The sequence below is a fragment of the Pseudophryne corroboree genome, chromosome 11 (genome assembly GCF_028390025.1).
Source record: "Pseudophryne corroboree isolate aPseCor3 chromosome 11, aPseCor3.hap2, whole genome shotgun sequence".
Classification (NCBI taxonomy): domain Eukaryota; kingdom Metazoa; phylum Chordata; class Amphibia; order Anura; family Myobatrachidae; genus Pseudophryne; species Pseudophryne corroboree.
Window position 1 is genome coordinate 40,652,152 of NC_086454.1, and position 21,092 is coordinate 40,673,243.

General features: G+C 48.5%; 1 protein-coding gene across 2 annotated transcripts in view; it reads right to left on the reverse strand.

Moving 5' to 3' along the window:
- The window catches only part of TRIM66 (tripartite motif containing 66), a 90,663-nt gene that overhangs the window by 60,605 nt on the left and 8,966 nt on the right, over positions 1-21,092 (reverse strand). For both annotated transcript variants that reach the window (XM_063944047.1, XM_063944046.1), the window contains exons 2-7: positions 8,561-8,702; positions 6,540-6,669; positions 5,348-5,464; positions 5,099-5,213; positions 2,715-2,861; positions 1,411-1,528 (exon numbers count right to left, since the gene is read on the reverse strand). In XM_063944047.1, the coding sequence (XP_063800117.1) occupies positions 1,411-1,528; positions 2,715-2,861; positions 5,099-5,213; positions 5,348-5,464; positions 6,540-6,669; positions 8,561-8,702 (769 nt within the window). The remainder of the gene's footprint in view (positions 1-1,410; positions 1,529-2,714; positions 2,862-5,098; positions 5,214-5,347; positions 5,465-6,539; positions 6,670-8,560; positions 8,703-21,092) is intronic.

Sequence of the window (21,092 nt, forward strand, 5' to 3'; positions counted from 1 at the left end):
CTGTGGTATAATTTCTAAGTCCCATATTGTAGTGGGGCGACTTTTTCTAATTCATAGGCGGGACACTCCAGGTTCTCAAACGCAGTCCCCAAGGCCACCCCAACGGTCTAGGTTTTAAGTATATCCATGCTTGGCCACAGGTGACTTAATTAGTAGCTCAGTCCATTTGATTCAACCATCTGTGCTGATCCATGGATATACCTAAATCCTGGACTGTCGGGGTGCCTTGAGGACCGCGTTTGAGAACCCCTGCTATAAGTGGCAATTATCCGACAGGACCACTAAGTATAAATAAGAGTACCCCATGCGATCACCATTTAGCTTTAAATCAGTGGTTCTTTGGGGTAAATTGACTAAAAGTTCTAAAAATAAAAAGCGGTGATGTTGCCATAGCACCCAATCAGGTTCTGTCTATAATTTCTCTATTGCATCCTAGAACATGATAGATAGATCATAGAATATGATTGGTTGCTATGGGCAACATCAATACTTTTCATTTTTTTAACCTATAGTAAATTTACCCCTTAAACTCAGTCCTCAAGGCACCCTAACAGTCCAGGTTTTAAGGATATCTGTGCTTGAGCACAGGTGGCTAAATCAAATTGTCTGAGGTAATAATTAAGCCATTTGTGCTCAAGCATGGATAACCTTAAATCCTGGACATTTAGGGGTAAATTTACTAAGATGGGAGATCTATTTATGATGGGATATTGGCCATAGCAACCAATCAGATTTCAGGTATTGGGCGGGATGTACTAAAGGAAAAATGCGGTAAAACCCCCGTTTTCGGGGGTTTTACCGTATTTTCAAATGTACAAAGACCCCACCGTCGGTTATTCGCCGCTCAGGTGAAAAACTCTGGATGGCGATACCTTATAGAAGCCTATGGGCTTCTTATCGCCAGACGCCGCAACCTGCTGCCTCCGCCGCCCCTGCCGCAGATGCCGTCCCCCTTCCCCCCCGGCATACCTTCCTCCAGGCAGCCCTGGTCCCGGAAGGTAATCTCCTCCTCCCCCTGGCAACGCATCCGGAGGAGGAGGTGCCGGGGGCAGCCTGCTGCTGCTTCCCGGCGTGCGGGCAGTGTGGAGACCGCTGGGAGGTGACGGACCTCACAGGTATCGCGGGGGGCCTCCGTCACCGCATTGCGATGTTGATCGCATATGTTAGTACATATGCGACCAACATCGCTGCGGTAGGTGGCGAGGGGCGGTGATGTATTTTAATACATCCCGCCCATTATCTTCTAGAAGGTGCTAGATAAATGAGAAGTAGAATCTGATTGGTTGCTATGGGAAACATACCATCTTAAATAGAACTCCCGCCTTAGCAAATTTACCCCTTAAGGTGCCTTGAGGACTGAATTTGAGAACCACTGCTTTAAATTAAGTATTTCATTTGAATTTCTTATACCTAAGTTTGAAATTTGTTTTGTCCAAAAAGAGGGTTCCCAACTGAATTTCATCTTCACAGGGCGCCCGAAATCGCCTCCGCAGCTCGTTTCCAGAAGTCGCTGCATTTGGAAAACAATCTGTGGAGAAAAGGAAAAACTGAAGCAAAATATTCTCGACACAAACAACAATGGGAATGAGGCCCTGGTGCAAGAGATACGCAAAGCGGACATAGGCCTCGATACAGAGTAATATGCTAAACCGATTGTTTGCGCTCTACTCTGATTGTTGCGGGTCTGCACATGGGCAGAACGGGTCCTGCGTTGTCGCTCACAGTTCCCACAAGCTGCAGCATGAGTGACATGTTGTGGCCGCTTGGGGGCGGAGTGCAGTTATGGTTGACCTATGTTCCTGGAAATAGGAGCGTGTCGCCACTGTTTACTTGGGAGTACTGAGGCCAGGATCTGCATTGGAGGATCTGCATATTTGAAGCACCATCTTTTTGTGTTTTATTTCTACACATGGGCCTAATTCAGATCTGGTCGCTCGCTAGCTATTTTTTTGCAGCGCTGCGAACAGATAGACGCCGCCTATAGGGGAGTGTATTTAAGATTTGCAAGTGCGCAAACGCTTTTGCAGCCCTCCTGTACAAAAACAGCTTGTGCAGTTATTGAGTAGCTCTGACCTTACTGAGCCGCTGCAATCACTTCAGCCTATCGAGCCCGGAATTGACGTCAGACACCCGCCCTGCTAACCCTTGGACATGACTGCGTTTTTCCAACCACTCCCAGAAAACGGTCAGATGCCACCCACAAACCCTCTTCCTGTCAATCTCCTTGCGAACGGCTGTGCAAATGGTTTCTTCGCTAGAACCAGTGCACAACAACGATCCGCTGTGTAACCGTACGGCGCGCCTGCGCATTGCGATGCACACGCATGCGCAGTAGTTACCTGATCGCTGTGCAGCAAAAAACGCTAGCAAGCGAACAGATCTGAATTAGGCCTGCTTTGTTTTTTTATGCACTTTTTGTGTACCCTCGGAACCAAGCGGACACAAGTGCATTTCCACCGGACACTGAAGAGGCGCAACTGGGCGGTAATGGCGCTCTCTCATGTAGCAGAACTCAGCAAGGATACGTCATCGCAACTGTAGGCTGTGCAGAGCAGGACAGGAACGCAAATACGCATGTTCCCAAGTAAGTCATTGCGCCAATTATGGACTGATGATGATGAAGACAATGTCTATCAAACTAAGCGTTCGGAGAGCAGCCATTGGTGAGTCTGCAATAACCTACTTGTGGCCAGAATGGGGTGTGCAGTACATACCAGCTCCTTGCTGAACAGGAACGGGATGCTGTTCTTGCTGTACATGGCCCAGTTGATAAAGTTTTGCACGTGCTCCAGTTGCCGGTTCAGCACCAGAACAGACTGCAGCTGCTGCTCAAACTTCTGCTGCTTCTCACTAGTGATTTTCTGTAGCGGAAATGAGAAAAAGAAGTTGTATGGCGGCGGCTTAGGGAGGGTCAGAAACCGACCTTAGTGAGAGATGTCTCCCTATGCCACACAGATAACAAGTCAAATGTATGAACGTTCTATCATACAGAGGTGCCGCGACTCCATAATCTACTGCTCCTTCTATCCTGGTAGAGCGGGCAGGCCTGGCCAACCTGTGGCTCTCCAGATGTTGTGAAACTACACATCCCAGCATGCCCTGCCACAGTTTTAGCATTCCCTAATAGCAAAACTGTGGCAAAGCATGATGGGACTTGCATGCGCAAAATGGGCATTGTGTTGTCGCCTGTAGTTCCCCTCTTCCGCTGCCTGAATGACAGGGAGCAGCGTTGAGTGGGTGGGGAGGGGGTGTCTGCAACCTAAGGCTTAAGGGCCTATTTACTAATCCTTGAATGGAGATAAAGTGGACGGATATAAAGTCCAGCCAATCAGCTCCTAGCTGCCATGTCACAGGCTGTGTTTGAAAAGTGACAGTTAGGAGCTGGTTGGTTGGTACTTTATCCCTGTCCACTTTATCTCCGTCCAAAGCTTAGTAAATTAGTCAGCTGGCCTTCAGCGGGGAACATCGTGATCATTGGATCCCAGCTTGCAACACCGGTCGCAGTGCTGGGATCGCAGCTACATGCAGGGAGCATCTATTCTACTGAGACGTCTCCTGTGTGCCCCTCCTTCAGATCGGACGCAAATACAATGCCGCTTACATGCCGCATTGAACTTCCGTCCAGTTCTGAATCAGGCCGTATGTCGGTTGCGCTCAAAAAATGACGCATTACAGAAGATTTCGTATTTCAGAAATTTTGCATAAGGGATATTCAACCCATACCTCAATAACATTGGTAAAGAGAAGGTAAACAATGGTGCTGTGCTAAATGTAGATATTATAATTGCTGAAAAATATACATGTGAATCTTCTTTTGTTATTTTTAATGTAAGCCAGTTTAAAATGTTTGTGTATACCAGTACATTTATTCATTATAAATCTATTAAGAGGACACTTCGGGGTCAAGGCATTATACCGACGCTGTGTGTGTGTGTGTGTGTGTGGGGGGGGGGTGACGCATATTTCCCATATATAGGACCCCCGGCCTTGCAGCAAAATTGCGGATTCTTCTCCAAACCTCTTATGGAGGGTGAATGAAAACCGGTGATGTAGATGCGGTTCGTGAACGCGATTGGCACCTACTTGAATTGACCTCTTAGTAATTTAGATGAAAACATGTCTCTGACTGCAGTATAATCATGTCCGTTACTTACTCTTCATCTCCCTCTAAAGCTGTTATCTTTGCATTAATAGGGAAACTCTATCTGAAATATTGGGCAGGACCACAGCATGCAGTGTCGGACTGTGACATGTAGGGCCCACCGGGGGAATGCAGTGTTAGGGAGCCATGTTTAGGGGTGTGGCCAGTCCACAGAGGGGGTGTGGCCTGCCACCTCATTGGTTTGACTAACCATTAGAGAGTGCAACGTCTGGGCCCCTTCATAAATATATACAGTAATTCAGCTGCTGCATGCATGATAATGTACCAGATTAATAACAGATTATTAACAGCAATGCACTGTAGAAAATACACAATAGTCCAGTATAAGGTAACATATGTATAATGTATAATTCAAGTGTACAGTCTAGAACCTGATCCTTAGAGCAGGAGGTGGGGCATACTTGCCTACCCTCCCGGAATGGCCGGGAGGCTCACGAAAATTGGGTGGCTCTCCAGGCCCCCCGGAAAGGTGGCCAAGCCTCCCGCTTACCCTTCAGCCCCTCTACGACCCTCCTCGGCCGCCCGCAGCAGAGATCAAGTGGGCAGCCCAAGGGGGTCCGATGACGCGATTCGCGCTGAATCGTGTCATCGTAGCTCCGCCCCCCGCTATACAGCGCCTCTTTTCTCGGCACTGCACAGCGGGGGGCAGAGCCACGATGACGCAACCCTGATACCACGCCCCCGGACTGTCCACTTCCCTGTCGGCCACGCCCCCGGACTTCCCATCCTGCTGCTGGCTACGTCCCAGACCGCCCATCCTGCTGCCGGCCACGCCCCCATGCACCTACAATGCTGCCTCTTCCCGGAGGAGGGGGCAGCAAAGTAGGTAAGTATGAGGTGGGGCCCCAGGCACTGGTGATTTCCCCTGTACCCCAGTGGGCCAGACCAAACCTGACAATATGGTGAGACTTGTCGCTGTGTTTGTGGCTTTCTCACCTCCAGCTGCTCCAGCAGAGAATTCATCCTTTTGTTCAGCTCATTAATAATCACCATCTTCGTCATCTTTATCTGGTTTTCTACCTTCCTGTGCATGTGTTTTATTTCGAAGAGCCTATAAAAAGGAAAATGATCAGTTTCTCTCTGCAATGCCAGAACATGGGATCACACCCGTAAACCACGCAAACACTGCGACCAGCCTTCCCCTAATGTAGGGCCTCATTCGCATAACACAGGTTCTGCTCTCACCGTTCCTCAATCTGTTTGCCGGCTCCTTGGACACCAATTTTCTTTTCTTCCACTTGCGTGACAACGTTTTCCAGGAGAACGCGCTGGTTCTGCAGAGCCTCGTCCAGGCGCCGGAACCTGTCGGACACAGACATCACAATTATATGCTGCGGGGAGATTTACACCATATTCACAAAGATGCTGTAGGTTTGTTTCTAAGGTAAAATAAATAAAATAAGGATTTATATGAGCGAAAAAGTTCTTTAATAGAATTTGGCAATTAAAGGGCCTATACATCAACAGGGGCTGGTTGCCCCCCCAGTGATTAATATCCAACTTGCCGTGAGTTGCAGCAGGGGATACTTATCACCGCAGCAAGTTTAGCATTGCCCCGGTGTGGGGCAATTACTTGGAAATGCAGCTGTCCTCCCGATCATTAAAACCAGTGTCGGACTGGGGCATGGAGGGCCCACCGGGGGAATGCAGTAATAGGGGCCCATACTTAAGGGTGTGGCCAGCCTACAAAGGGGGTGTGGCTAGCCTCCACAGAGGCTTGAAATGCACAATAGTTTAGTGCAGTATAATGCAACATATCTACCATGTATAATACAAGTGCACAGTCTGGAACCTGATCTCTCGAAAAAGGAGTGGACACTCAGGCAGTGGGACCTACCGGTGGTTTCCCTGGTACCCCTGTGGGCCAGTCCGACCCCGAGTAACACTGCTACAGTATAACTGTCCACCCCCATCGCCGGTCAGACAGTGAAAAGGCAACGGAGGGTTCCGCTCGGATAATTCCCATAGGAAGGAGTGGTGCACCAAGAACCAGCACCATCTGACGATGGGGTTTGTTCTCGCGATCAAACTCTGAAATGTTTTGGGAGTTTGCTGAATATTAGGCAGCCGTACTGGGGATTTTTAGTGATGATGAATAGGCCGCTAATTGTTTTTTTCTCTTTGGAAAAAAAAAGAACAATTATCTATATTTGTATGGAATGAGGGTCATCAACCACTAAGTGTGCAGGAAAGGTCAGGCCCGCTATGAAGGGGTGCGTCCTTGTGTAGTTGGGAAGTTCGCTGGACCATTGTTGAATGGGGCATGGCCACAGCATCCTTGGGGACATGTTTATTGGCTGGTTTAGGCCCCACAGACAATTAGTACCCACTCCCCCTGCACTCTGGAGAAGCCCACCTAGAGAGACAATATTCCTACCGATGCTCCTTGTGTTCCAGGACAAGACAATGGCGACACATCATGGTGTCACAAGTCTCACAGAATAACTTCAGTGTTTCTTGGGTGTGAACCGGGCAAAATAAGAGGTTACCAGATCCTCCGTCGCTCCCTGTCAGACAGAAGCAGAAAAGGTTGCTTTCTCATTCATACCAAATATGTATATAAGATTTAATGGGTGATCAAAGCTATCACTTCCGGGTCACAATGTTATCACTGCCGGGTCTCATCGCTATCACTTCCGGGTCACACCGCTATCATTTCCAGGTCACATCGCTATCACTTCCGGGTCACATTGCTATTACTTTTCCCGGTCAGTTACTATGCAGGCTATTAGATAGTGTTTCGCACAGCATCTCTGGGAAATACCTCCTTTTCTTAACATGGTCTCTGTAGGGGTGTCGTATGGAAGGTAGATAGTAACTAGTTCGACAGTGTCTAGGTCGACCACTATTTGTCGACAGTAACTAGGTCGACAGGGTCTTTAGGTCGACAGGGTCTAGGTTGACAGGTCAAAAGGTCGACATGAGGTTTTTTTGTGTCGCTTTCTCTGTAGAGTGACCGGAAAACCCCAATTAGTGCACCGTGTCCCCTTGCTTCGGGCACGGTGCCACGCTTCGCTCGGCACAGATTACCATTCCAATCATAGTCCACGTGGATCGTTAAGCATGAAAAGGTTAAAAAAAAATGTGAAAAACTCATGTCGACCCTTTGACCTGTCGACCTAGAACATGCCGACCTAGTTACTGTCGACCAATAGTGGTCGACCTAGAGACCGGATCCCCTCTGTTGATTGGTGCTAGTAAAGGTTGAATGCAAATCTGAAAACACCTAAACTAATCCCCCTCTGTCACACAAACCCCAGGGCTGATACAGGAAACTACACACAGATTCCACCCTCGTTTCTTCTGTTCACACTGTACATTGGAAACCGGGGAAAATCCCAGTCCTTTGCTTTCCATACTAGACCCCGTAACTGCCCTGTGGAACAGAGCCGTTAGGGCAGAGCCGGTTCTAGCCATTTTGGCGCCCGGGCGGAAAATAGGGGCGTGGCTTCAAACAGGGGGCATGGTCAGTTACGCCCCCTGTAGAGTTGTGCCCCCTGTAGGAGTAGCGCCGCTTACACAAAAAAAAAAATAATACTCCTGATTCCCGACCACTGCAGACCTCCGCTGGCGCCGCTCCTCTCCTCGGATTTATGGGACAGATAGACACTAGAGGTCAATTGTGACCCCTAGCGTCTGTGTCAGTCCCACAATGCTGTGCGGTGCGCGATGATGTCATCGCGCACCGCACAGCAAAGGTCCTCTCCACGAAGGGAAACTAGATGGGTAGCGTCTAGTTCCCTTCACAGTGGGGGACACAACGGACACGGCGGAGGAGCACAGTAGCACAGTAGCGGATCTTGCCATGATGCGGCGCCCTCCGGAAGTCCTGCTTGCCCGTGGCAAGATCCGCTACTGCTTTAGGGAGGGCCATCAGTGGGTTGACCATGGATGATGACTATGACTATCAATGATGGCATCAATGATTAACATTGATAGCATGAACCCATCGACGGGGAACAATCAATGGTTTGCACCAGTGGCAGTTGCAGATGTGGGGTTGCAGCACAGACCAAAATTCAAATAGAAGAGCCACCAACTGCCACTCCAAACAGTGGCAACCATCTCCGGCCGGGACTCACTGGCAGTGGGTGTGGCTGCCATATTTGAAGGGGAGGGGCAGACAGAATGAAGTGACACAGACGGGTTAAACAGAGAGCGTGGAACAGAGGGTATATCTATATACAGGTCTATATACGGCATATATAGGTCCAGGTTTAGCTTTATACCCTGCCTGCTGTCAGGCCAAATATCCTCATTATCAGATGGACGTTGCTGTACTGTAACCTGGTGACATGTACTATGTTCCGGCAACAGATAGCGTCAGTATAAATAAAATACAAGGTGTAATTAGTGGGTCTGATACCTATAATATAATAATCAGCGCCATGCCGTTACCTGCTCTCTGGGAGACGGACAGGTAGTGCTCCCCGGAACCTTTGCTGTGGCGGTGCTGCTCGGCGCAGGTGCTGCATAACCACTTGTTACACCTGGTGCACAGGCTGTGGGCCGGGTTCTTCTCCGTACAGTCATAACAGCTCTGAAATAGACAACACAGATCTGCATTTCTCTGACAATATTCTCTCACCATCTGTGGTAGGAACTACAAATGCCAGCATGCCTTGCCGGAGTGGTAGACGGTCATGCACATGTGCCACTCACTTCCACTAAATATCACAGCTAGAAATGGATCACTGTTAGCAGCAGCTTATTTCATCAGTACGCTCATTATCGTACTATGGACCGTGCAGTTACTGGTGGCGGCCAACAGAGGGCGACACAGAGACAAACTATTCCCATTTACACTGTAGGCACTTGCATTAAGTTGTAAACTGTTTTAGGGTAACATGAATATAGATTAAAAACATACTGTGTGTGTACTGGGAAAGTAAATGTTTGCACTCTACGGTTTCTATGTGTGTATGAGGCGTGGTATGCAAGGTCGACCTAAGTGTGGTGTGGTATGCAAGGTCGACCCATGGTGCACCGCCAATTAGTGCACCACGTCCCCTCGCGCGGGCAACCATTCCCGATTGTCGTCCACGTGGATCGTAACATTTGAAAAAGTAAAAAAAAAAAATGCAAAAATCTCACGTCTACCTTTTGTCATGTCGACCTAGAGTCCCTGTCGACATAGAAACCATGTCGACCTACTTACTGTTGACCAATAGTGCAATGAAGATAGTAAAAGACTAGCTACACCCCGGCCACAGCATGTTTAACTTGCTTCCTTCAGGCAGGCGTCACAGGGCCGTCCCTGCCAGGTCCACCAGTAGCCTCAAAAGTTTCTTTCCCCAAGCGGTCCGCCTGCTGAACTCCTGAACATTGACTGACTAGACGTACATGTAACTCACTTGTGTCCCTACGGTACACCTATCTGTATGACTTTACTCCCCCCCCCCCCCCCCCCCCCCGGCTTATCTGTTACCTACTTGGCTGTTGTATAGCAAACCGAAGACAAATTCCTAGTATACACAAGTATACCTGGCCAATAACGCTGATTCTGACCTAGACAGTGTCGACCTAAGTGTGATCGACCTAGAGACCGGATACCGTGTGTATGAGGATTACACAATGGCATCACTATTACATTGAAAATTTAAAAAACCTGTGTTCTGTAACCAGCAAAGAGTTAAACATATGATACAATATACTTCTGTGTACAGCGGGGGCAGACGCAGCTAAACCGCAGCTCCCTTGGTGCCTGGCCTGCGGTGCATCAGGTCCCATTGCAGCATATCATTATAAATATTATCAGCTCTTTACACAACAGGATGATATGATGTATTACTTTTATTACTAGCACTGTTACTGTGATCCTAAGTGATGTGCTGGTCACATATACTGTATGGAGGTGTGCTTAGAACGTGCACTACTGGTTCTACTATGTTTGTGTATTTATTTATTATGTTATGTTTAACCTTTTCCTGACCACTTATTTATATTATATAAATATGTTTGATACACCCTGTACTATATACTATTATAGTGTTAAATATCCAGTGTATAAAAAGAACAATGTTTATATATCCAGGGTCAGGGACGGATCTAGACTTTTCTTTAGGGGGGGGGGGGGCGGTTTACTGTTTAATCTTGACTCCTCCCTTTACAGTCCCAACTTCTCCCATCTGCAATCCTAACTCCTCCTCTCTCAATTCTGACTGAACTTTTTGAGTGAGACTTGTATTTATTAGCCCTAGTACCCACACACCAGCAAGTGAGGGGCAAATGCTCTGTAACCCTTGCTCTCCTGGCTCCTCTGTGCTGCTGTGGTATAAGCTGCAGCACATCGTTCTGCCTCAGGCTCTCCCCGGAGAGCTCTCTTCTGCTCAAAAGTGGGCGTGGCTATGACTGTGTTAGGGGGGCGGTCGCCCCCTTCGCCCCCCCCCTAGATCCGGCCCTGTCCAGGGTCGCTACTAGGTTCTTCAGCCGCTCCTCCAGACCCCCTGCTCCAGTGTTCCGCAGAGTGGGAGATTGTGGATTGCATTTGGAACCCCCTCCCTCTGGAATTCCTGCATTTGCCACTGCTAAGGTACTAATAGGTAATAATCAGTAGCTTATTCTATATACTATATTGAAAACTACATGTTTGTGGACAATTGCACAGTGGAAACTTCCCCAGTGTTCTGTCAAAATAATGCAATGACTTTTTTAATTTTGTATCGGAATTAGGGTGGCCAATCCCAGGATCGGGATCGGCCGGATCCCGGGATTTAGGCCTAAAATTATCCAGGATTCAATCCTGGGATTGGAGCTTCCAATCCCGGCAATTTTGGGATTAGAAAGCTGCTTGTTTTTTCAGTGTCGGGCAGCGGTGAGCGTCCTCAGGAGGCTCGGACGCTGCACGGCTCCCTCCTCCCGCCTCCCCCTGCACAGCGTGACGTGAAGTCAGAGGTCAAACTGTGCAGCCAGATGCCCGTCACCCACCGCCGAACCAAGAGGAAGTGTGCACAGCCAGCCGCCCTTCGCCCGCAGCACCCGGAGGAAGTGACCCGCTCTCCCGCCCATGTGGTATGGTGAGTTATGTGTGTGGGGCGGGGTGGGGCAGGGGCGGTCACATAAGAAACAAGCCAATCCTGGGAATTCCAGGATTGACCATTTTTTCAATCCCGATACCCAGTATTGAAAAAATGCCCCGGGATTGGTCACCCTAGTCGGAATTAGCCGGATTCCATCTGTGATACAAAAAATGGTGGAATATAAACAAATATTCCTTAGTGGAATAAATAAATTGACGGGAACAATACATTAACCAACCAACCAACCAACCAACCAACCAACCAACCAACCGTATACAATATTTTAGGTATTCTGCATGAACCTTTATTATAAACATTTTTGCACATCTAAAGGACCTAAGATTTGATACAATTTTCTAAGATATAATGTAATAATGTATCAAAACAGACTGCCTTAACCCATTTTTGCTCGAGTTTTTTATTTCAAACTTATCTTTTAAAAAAAGTATTTTAAATGACGTTGCTACGTATTGTATATAATACAACACGAAAAAAAAATCTTTGATATTGAGAACTGGGAACACCAGAATCGAACAGGGTTATATCCTTTCTCCCATTTGGGAACAATGGGTAAAAATGGGTTAACACAATTTAATGAATACATTTAATATTTCGTATGACAAACAGTGACACACAGTTTTTTTTTTGTTTTTTTTTGAGAAAAAGTTTTATTGAGTTTTAACTTTTAACAAGATATTCGTAAAATATGTATTACAGGTATCACAAAATGGCACATAATGCAGTCAATAGTTAAATAGCAGTAACAAGATATCTACTTAGGTATGACAGCGGTTGTGCGGTAGGTCAAACAAATATGTATGCCTATGTATGAAGAACCACCAAGAGGTGGCGTTGCGCGTCATTTATGTACCGTAGCCAAGGATGATGGAATATCTCTTAGTGAAAAGAAGAACAAGAAGTAAACATAACGCTAGCAAAGAAGGCGAAAGGGGGGGAGAAAATTGGTGAGGGGGGGGGGGATGGTCGGTAGGTCTCAGCCGCCTGGGCCACGCGTCAGGTTATACGTAGTTGGCTCGGGTATCATGAAGGCTTTCATTATCTTATATGGTAGCTAACGGGGGTTCAGCTCCAAAAAATGTCGTCCAGGGTGACCACGTGGCGGTAAAGTTGTCTGGGGTGTCACGGAGTACCGCAGTAATACGTTCTAGTCTATAGGTTTGCCAGATAGCATTTATGGTAGCAGGGATTGTGGGGGGTGACATGGATTTCCAGTTAGCCGCAATTTGGCATTTGGCCGTATTCAGAATATGCTTAGTTAGCTTCTGTTGATGGCGAGGGGAGTGAGGAATTGGGCGAGAGAGCAGGGAATAGAAAGGTGACCTCGGGATCGTCAGACCAAGGACGTTAAAAATAAGTCTATGGACCCTAGTCCAGTATCCCCTAATCTGCGGGCAGTTCCACCAAATGTGCAGCAGGGTTCCGCGCTGGCCACATTGACGCCAGCATCCATCTGAGCAGGATGGGTAGATTGAATGGAGACGCGATGGCACCAGGTACCAACGATAATATAATTTATACGCATTTTCCTTAATCCGGACCGAGATGGAGCTCGTGGAAATTTCCTGCCTAATCTCAGACCACTCATCTGGCGTCAGGGCTTCACCCACTTCCCGCTCCCAAGCCGTTTCATGGGACTCTTTCAGGGGCGAGTTGTGAGCCAACAAAATTTGATATATAGCTGAAAGCAAGCCTTTAGTTGACCGACAAGTGCAACACAGGGATTCAAAGCTTGATTTACCTCCCATGGGTGGTGATCTAGGGGTAGAGTTAAAAAAGTGGCGTATCTGTAAGAATTGATAAAAGGTTGAGCGCGGGAGGGAGAAACGGGATTGCAAATCAGCATAGGTGGGGAACGTGTGTAGCGGGGCAATGTCCAGAAGGAAGAGTGCATTATGGCTGGTCCATTAATCAAAAGCTATATGATTCTCCCCCGGCGGGAAGTCAGGATTGTTCCACAGAGGGGTGAGTAGAGGATGGAAGGAACGTAACCGATAGAGCCGTGAACAAAGGTCCCAGATAGAAAGAGTAAATCGCACTGTGGGCAACAGCGAGGAAGCGGGGGGACGACTGTTCGGTCGACACCAGAGCAGACTATAGGGGGAATATCTGTGGAGCGTGGTAGCCTCCAGATGTGTCCAGGCTCTGTGTCCAGGGTTATCGTGCCAAAGGACACACGTGGTTAGGTGGGCAGCTCTATAGTATTTAAGGAGGTCAGGAACTCCCAGTCCCCCCTCTAAGCGATGTTTTTGAAGGATTCGCATCTTTACTCTGGGCTTCCGCCCTGCCCAGATGAATCTGGTAAGATCGGCCTGGAGGTTTTTGAGGATTGAGGTGGGAACGTGTATGGGGAGAGTTTGCCATAGATATAACAGACGAGGTAGTAGAGTCATCTTCACGGCCGTCATTCGTCCAAACCAGGACAGGATATATTTGTTCCACTTGGTCATGTCATGTTTAATAGAGGATAGTAATCTGGGAAAATTAGCAGCATAAAGACCAGAATAGGACTTAGTTAAATAGACGCCCAGGTATTTGAGTTTATCAGCTTGCCAGGTACATGGGAAGGAGGCCTGTAGGAGCCGAAGATCCGGGTCCGCGACATGCAAAGCTAGGATTTCGGTTTTGTCCGAGTTAATGTTGTAGTTTGAAAACCGACTGTACGTAGCTATCTCCTCCATCAAATGTGGGAGGGAGGTAGACGGGTCGGTCAGAGTAAGGATGACATCATCGGCATATAGTGCAATTTTGTGATTTTGGGTTCCCGATATGATACCAGATATGTTACGGTTTAGCCTGATCTTAGCTGCCAATGGTTCCATAATGAGGGCGAAAAGCAGGGGGGAAAGGGGACAACCCTGTCGGGTGCCGTTACGTATGGGCAGGGGATCAGAGGAGAGGCCATTAATTAAGATTGAGGCTGAGGGATTCTGATACAGCGATGTAACGCCTTTATAAAAGGCGCCATGCAAGCCCATATTGAGAAGCGTCTGCTGTAGGAATGGCCAGGCCACCCTGTCGAAGGCCTTTTCTGCGTCGAGGGCCACGACTAGAGTCGGGAGAGACTTATCTTGTGCCAACTGGATGAGGTCGATGAGACGCCTGGTGTTATCTGCGGCCTGTCTAGAGGGAATAAAGCCGACCTGGTCAGGGTGAATGAGGGAGGGCAATAATGGAGCTAGTCTATTTGCCAAAATTTTGGCAAATAGCTTTAGGTCGACATTTAGGAGCGAGATAGGTCGGTAGTTCTTCATCTCCAGCGGGTCCCTATCTGGCTTTGGAATGAGGATAAGGTTGGCCCTAGTGGTGGCTGCATCGAATGAACCCCCGTCCAGGATTGAGTTAAACAAAGATTGAAGCATGGGGAATAAAGGGGTTGTAAATTTTTTATAATACAAAGCAGTAAAGCCATCGGGGCCAGGGGCTGCGGTGCGACGTAGCTGCTGAATGGCCATTGAGATTTCTTCAGCTGAGATGGGGGCATTAAGTGTCGACACGTCCAAGTCGGTAAGTTTAGGGAGTTTGCAAGTGGATAGATATTCTTGAAGCTTAGGGACATGACAGGAATCGGCATCCAAAGTGGAGGGGAGGTCGTATAGTGATGTATAATAATCCCGAAATTGGGAAGCCATACGTGTCGGGTCAAATGTGGTGGAACCGTCCGCACAGCGTAGAGAAACAATGCGATTTTGAGTACGTTTCGCTCTGAGTTTCTGGGCTAGTAAAGTGTCAGCCTTGTCTGACTTCTCGTAGAACCTCTGTCGCGCCCACAGGAGTGCCTTAGCTGCCTTTTTGGTGAGAATCTGGGACAGTTGACCCTTAACTGCTAGGAGTTTGGAATACGTTTTCTTCCTGGGGCGGCGTTGATGCAGAAGGGTCAGGGCGGCAAGTTCTGATTCTAACACTTGGATCCGTTGTGCTTCAATTTTCTTTTGGGCAGCCGAGAGGCTTATAAGATAGCCTCGAATGGTGGCCTTGTGTGCTTCCCATATCAGGGAGGGAGGAATGTCTGGGGTCGCATTGTCTGCATAATAATTAGCTAGCGTGGTGGCAATGTCAGCAACAGTGCATTTCTTAAGTAGGAGAGATTCATTTAGGCGCCAGAATCGGGTTGTGGGGGGTGAGGAAGATGAAATCTCAAGCAAAACAGCTGAGTGGTCCGACCAGGAGATGGGGAGCGTCTGGGCGCTAAGGAGTTTACGGGTGGTATCCCGGTCGATGAACACATAGTCTATACGTGTATAGAGGTCGTGAGGTGGGGAGTAGTGAGTAAATCCTCTCGCTGAGGGATACAACGTTCTCCATCCGTCATACAAGTTATACAGTGATAAATGTGCTTGTAGACGCTTGGCCAGTTTGGCGGGAGTAGACGCCGCAGGGCCGGGGCGAGACCTGTCGTGTAGCGGGTCCATAGTGACATTGCAATCTCCACCAATTACAGTCATGCCCGTAGGGAGGCGGGAGAGGCTGTCAAAGAAGGCTGTAAAAAGGGAACCCTGCTGCGCATTAGGGGCATATATGGAAGCCAGAATCAGAGGAGCCTGGTTATAGGAACATGAGAGGATAACGTAGCGGCCCTGAGGGTCCGAGACAGAATCGTGAACAGTTAGAGGGAGGCCTCGGCGAATCATAATAGCGGTTCCCCTGCGTTTGGCAGGCATGTTTGAATAATAGACGTGTGGAAATTGTTTGCAGGACATGGAGGGGTGTGGGGGTTTAAAATGGGTCTCCTGGATCAATACTATATCAGACTTTTGTCTATTGAATAATTGGATGGCCATGGCTCGTTTGGTGGGAGAGTTAAGGCCATTAGCATTAACCGAGATAACTTTCAAGGTCATGGTGGGGAGAAATGTGGGCGACGCAAAGTGAAGGGCAGGATGGGACCGGACCGACCATGGGGATGGAGAGGAGGAGGGGATGGAAAGAGAAAGAGAAAGTAGGGAAAGAAGTCTGTATAAGGATACAGAGGGGAAAAACCCTTTCCTGTAGAAGGGCCGGGTTTAACACAAAAAGGATAGACGCCGTCCGGGCGCATCCTTCGGTGGTGGACGTGGACTTGTGACAAAACGAGAAGTAGGGTGAGGAGAAGCATAGGGGGAGAGAGGGTATAATGGAAGCGACCAAGTGACAGGGGGAATAAAGGAGGCTAGTAGAATTGCATTATTGTGAGATAGGAATAGTGTGAGTGATAGAAACAGAATGAGGGGGTGGGATAGAACAGGCAAGATATCAGACACCAAACAGACATCAGTCTTACCAGGCAATTATGGATAATATCAAATAAACACCATGTTAATCATGGACAAACATAACAACAATCTTTAGAAATAAAAAGCTACTTGGCTCTCACGCGTAACCAAGTGGACCGCATCGCCCATGGCGTCACAGCCAGTAGGCCACGCGGAGAGCCTGAAAAACAAATGTGAACGTATAGTGGACCTAAATATTAGAGTACTCAGAAACCATAGGGATCACATGTAACAAGGGTTATGTCATGTAGTGTCTGAGAACGTTCAAGTGGAAGACCATTCCGGGGCTGGGGCCCGTGGACTTGAAGTTGGGGATGTTGTCTGATCTCGGATCGACTCAGGGAGATCTTCAAAAATGCCGAAAGTTTTAAGTAAATCAGCTCCTTGCGTTGGGGTCTTGACTGTGAAAGTCTTCCCATTTTGCGTAATCTGCAGTTGAAAAGGGAAGTCCCACTTGTATTTAATGGAATGGGTTCGGAGCACCTTGGTTATGTGAGCGAGATCTCTGCGCTTTTTGAGGGTGGAGGGGGCTAGGTCCTGGAACAGCTGTAACTGGGAGCCGGCATAAGAGATCAACGGTAGTCCTCTGGCCGCCAGCATGATTCGCTCTTTGGTAGCGTAGTAGTGAAAGCGAATAATTACGTCACGTGGCGGTTGAGTCGGGGGCGGTCTAGGTCGGAGGGCCCTGTGGGCTCGATCCAGCTGGAGAAGGGCTTCGGGGACATCCGGAGTCAGTTGTAAGAAAAGGTTCTCCAAATACTCGGGGAGAGAGCTAGAGGACACACTTTCAGGAATATGACGGACTCGAATATTGTTCCGACGATTGCGGTTGTCCATATCTTCTAAGTGGTCTTTGTACGCTTCCATATCTGTCCGAATATCCAGAAGTTCCTGTTCAACCACCGTTTGAAATTGGCAGACGTCATCGACTTTGCGTTCCAGTGTATCCGTGCGGGAGCCCAAGTCGGCTATTTCGGACCTGAACTCAGTTAAAACCGACCTCATTTCTGACTGGATCGTTTTCGTAACGATAGCCACTACGTCCTGGGTGGTTAGCGGACTGCCGGATGTGGCGACGTCAGTGGGATCAAAGGATTGTTCAGTTGACGGCGAGCTCCGGGTGGAGGATCCGGACTTCTCCCAAGCTCGCAGGATACTAGGTTTAGGTGTCTGAGTGTTCTTGCGGTTCTTTTGTGACATTGTGAACACCGCGCTTCGTAGCAACGTAGTAGAATAATGCAATATGGAAGGCAGTGCCCCCTGTCACTTCGTGGTCGTTATGCTTAGGGAGCCATAAGCCCCATGCGGCTCATCGAGCGGCGAGAGAGGATTGGATTGGTGATAACGTACAGGTCACCCCAGCGGTGGGCGGGTAGGGTAGGGTAGGCTCTACACTCCGGTAATGTGGGTCCGTAGCTGTCCCCGTAGTCATCCGCCGGACCCGGAGCAACCGAGTGGGCGCAGGCTCCCGAGGGGCGGGCACCGCAGTAGGTGGGGAGGGCTGCCTGGTGTGTGTGAGGTGGGTCAGGCTCCTATCTCGTCTTGATGGCCCGTAGGGATCCAGGCAGGGTATTCAGGGGGTATCTGTGGTTGATAGGGAAGGACCTCTGCGACAGGCTGGTTGGTAGCGTCGGTGGGGACAGGTTATGTATGTAGCCCTGCAATGGAGACCTCCCTTCCACCGGCCTCAATTGTGATAGTGTCAGAAGTGTCTATTGCTGTGCGCAGCGGGGCCCCAATGGAAGCAGGAGGCCCGGGATTTTAATGCGAGGAGAGGGAGGGGGGCAGATGGAACCGTGCCCTCAGATCGTGGTGGTCTCCCAAGCTTCCGGCCCAGGGTGCCGTGTCACGGTAGGCCCGGGGGTTACAGGCCGCCAGTCTCACTAGGCCGCAGCTTGCGGGGGTGAGGTGTGGGGATCGCGGGTCCCGCGAACGGCGGCGGACCGCGTGAGAACTCACCCGCTAGATGGGAAGGCGCCCAGCAGTAGCTCCGGCAGTCGGGAGGCAGAGGAAGCAGCCGGGGACCTCAGTGGGATCCGGCAAGACGGCCGCTGCTGCCGCGCGTCCACTCCGTCGGGCCCGCCGGCCGGGGATCGTCCTCCTCCGGGTCAGCAATCAGGGCTGGGGTGTCAAGGGCGCTTCCGGGTAATGCCAGCGGCAGCGGAGGGTCCAACGGGCGGCACCGGCGGTCGATGGATAGGTCCGCTTCTCCGGGGATCAGCGTCGGCAGTGGGCATAAATTGAGTCCCCGGGCCGGGAGGAGCGAGTGGGCCGCAATCCGCAGGAGCTCCAAATTTGCTCCCCGATTCCGCAGCTCACACTCAAACAGCTCAGAGGGGGGTAAAGGGTCTCCAGACACCCCCTGGGATCAAAAAGGTGCATGAGAGAGGTATTTTATTTGTATATGCTGCGGGAGCTCTCCTCATGCACTTCCACTCCTTTCAGCAGCTAGGCCACGCTCCCTGTCGACACACAGGTTTTTTTTTTGTAATCTTAGTTCCACATTTTTCTTCTGCCGTTACACACCTAGGGGGAAATTCATTTGTCTGTGAAATCCCGTTTTTGCAACAACAACAAAATTAGGCTTTTATAGTGACTTGCGAAAAGCCGCTATTCAGTTGTCCACAAAAAATTATTCTCCATAGGTTTAACGCAATTTTTTTTTCATCGCCTCCTCAGCAGGTGAAAAGTTGTGGAAATCTCTATTTTAAGGTAAAAATGTTGGGATTTGATTTAGAAACCCTGGAACACTCCCTTAAACCAGTTTTCACATATTTGCAATTGGATAGGTTGAAAAAGTAGTGCTCTTACTTGTGAAAAGATGCATTTTTGCGTGAAAAGTGTCACTTTTCCACGCAATATGCGCAAAAACTTTACTTGCAGTAAATTACAGCGTTCTTGTAGACCGTTCCCTCCCTAAAGATTTATCTGTCCAATCTGTCTGGTTGAAACAAAAATCTGGTAATGTCTGGGAGCAAATGACAAACAACCATTTGGTCCCAAATACTGGAAAACAGTCACCGGTCATTCAGACAAATTGATTAAATCCATTCGATTTAACAAATGTATCTACACAATCGTTTTTGTCCGTATTCCAGCGTCTGAGAGCAAATGATTGACTCCCATATTTTACCAGAATTTTGTAAACTTACTATCGGCTGATGCCGGACTGCATGACATCATTACACGATAACCTTACCAACTAAATATGAACTAACTTAACTTATCTAGAAATAACGACACAGACCACTGAAATGTCATTAATATCAGTCAACCGTTATTTATTTCTAATACTAAAACTAAGTATGGTAGGAAAGAACGGCCAGATCGTCAGTGACAATACGACGTATTGCCGCTAAGCATGTCCACGACATGACTTTATTTATCTCATTGGCTACGCCAATAAATGCTGAGTCTCCAACTCTCCCCAATACACCAGACAGCCAAGCCCAATGACCCCCAGTAAGGAAGGCGAGAGTATACAATGTATTGGGCAAAGAGCGCACCTCCAAACAGCAGCGCAATAGCCACTGTAACTGCCGTTCTTTCCCGCCACAGATATAAGCTGACAAACCCCAACCGGCAAAGAAAAAACGGGTAGGGAAAAAAGGTGACTTGGGGAGGGAGGGTGGGAAAAATCCGGAGAGAAAGAGGCAGATGAAACTCCTGCCTCACACAAAATGTCCGCTAGCTCCTCCCTGACACTCCCACTATTCTAATTAAATCCAGCCCACCAAACCCATTAACTGTTTAATAACCTAACCAAACTGTGCAGGATCATACTATCCTACAGCCTTGAAGTTTACGATTGCTTGCACTTATTTGCACTTGCTCTTCATTTCCACCAGACAGATTGGACAAATAAATCTTTAGGTGTGTACCCACAATATTAATTCAAAGTTGATCACTGTAGCAAATTTGTTAGCAGTTGGGCAAAACCATGGTGGTCATTCCGAGTTGATCGCTCGCTGCTATTTTTAGCAGAATTGCTAATAGGCTAAAATCCGCCAGTTCTGCGCATGTGTATGCACCGCAGGGACGCACACGCTAAGCAATTTCACACAAAACTATGCTATTTTACTCACGGGCGAACCTTGCTTTTCAGTCGCTCTCTTGATCGGAGAATGATTGACAGGAAGTGGGTGTCTCTGGGTGGTAACTGAGCGGTTTCCGGGAGTGTGCTAAAAAACGCAGGCGTGCCAGCAGAAAACGCAGGAGTGGCTGGAGAAACGGGGGAGTGGCTGGCCGGACGCTGGGCGTGTTTGTGACGTCAAACCAGGAACTAAACGGACTGAGGTGATCGCAATCTAGGAGTAGGTCTGGAGCTACTCAGAAACTGCAAGGAATTACTTAATAGCAGAATTATTAATCTTTCATTTGCAATTCTGCTATGCTAAGATACACTCCCAGAGGGCGGCGGCTTTGCATTTGCATTGCTGCTAAAAGTAGCTAGCGAGCGAACAACTCGGAATGACCACCCATGTGCACTGCAGGTGGGGCAGATATAACATGATGTGCAGAGAGAATTAGATTTTGGTGGGGTGTGTTCAAACCGAAATCTAAATTGCAGTGTAAAAATAAAGCAGCCAGTATATACCCTACACAGAAACAATATAACCCACCCAAATCTTACTCTCTCTG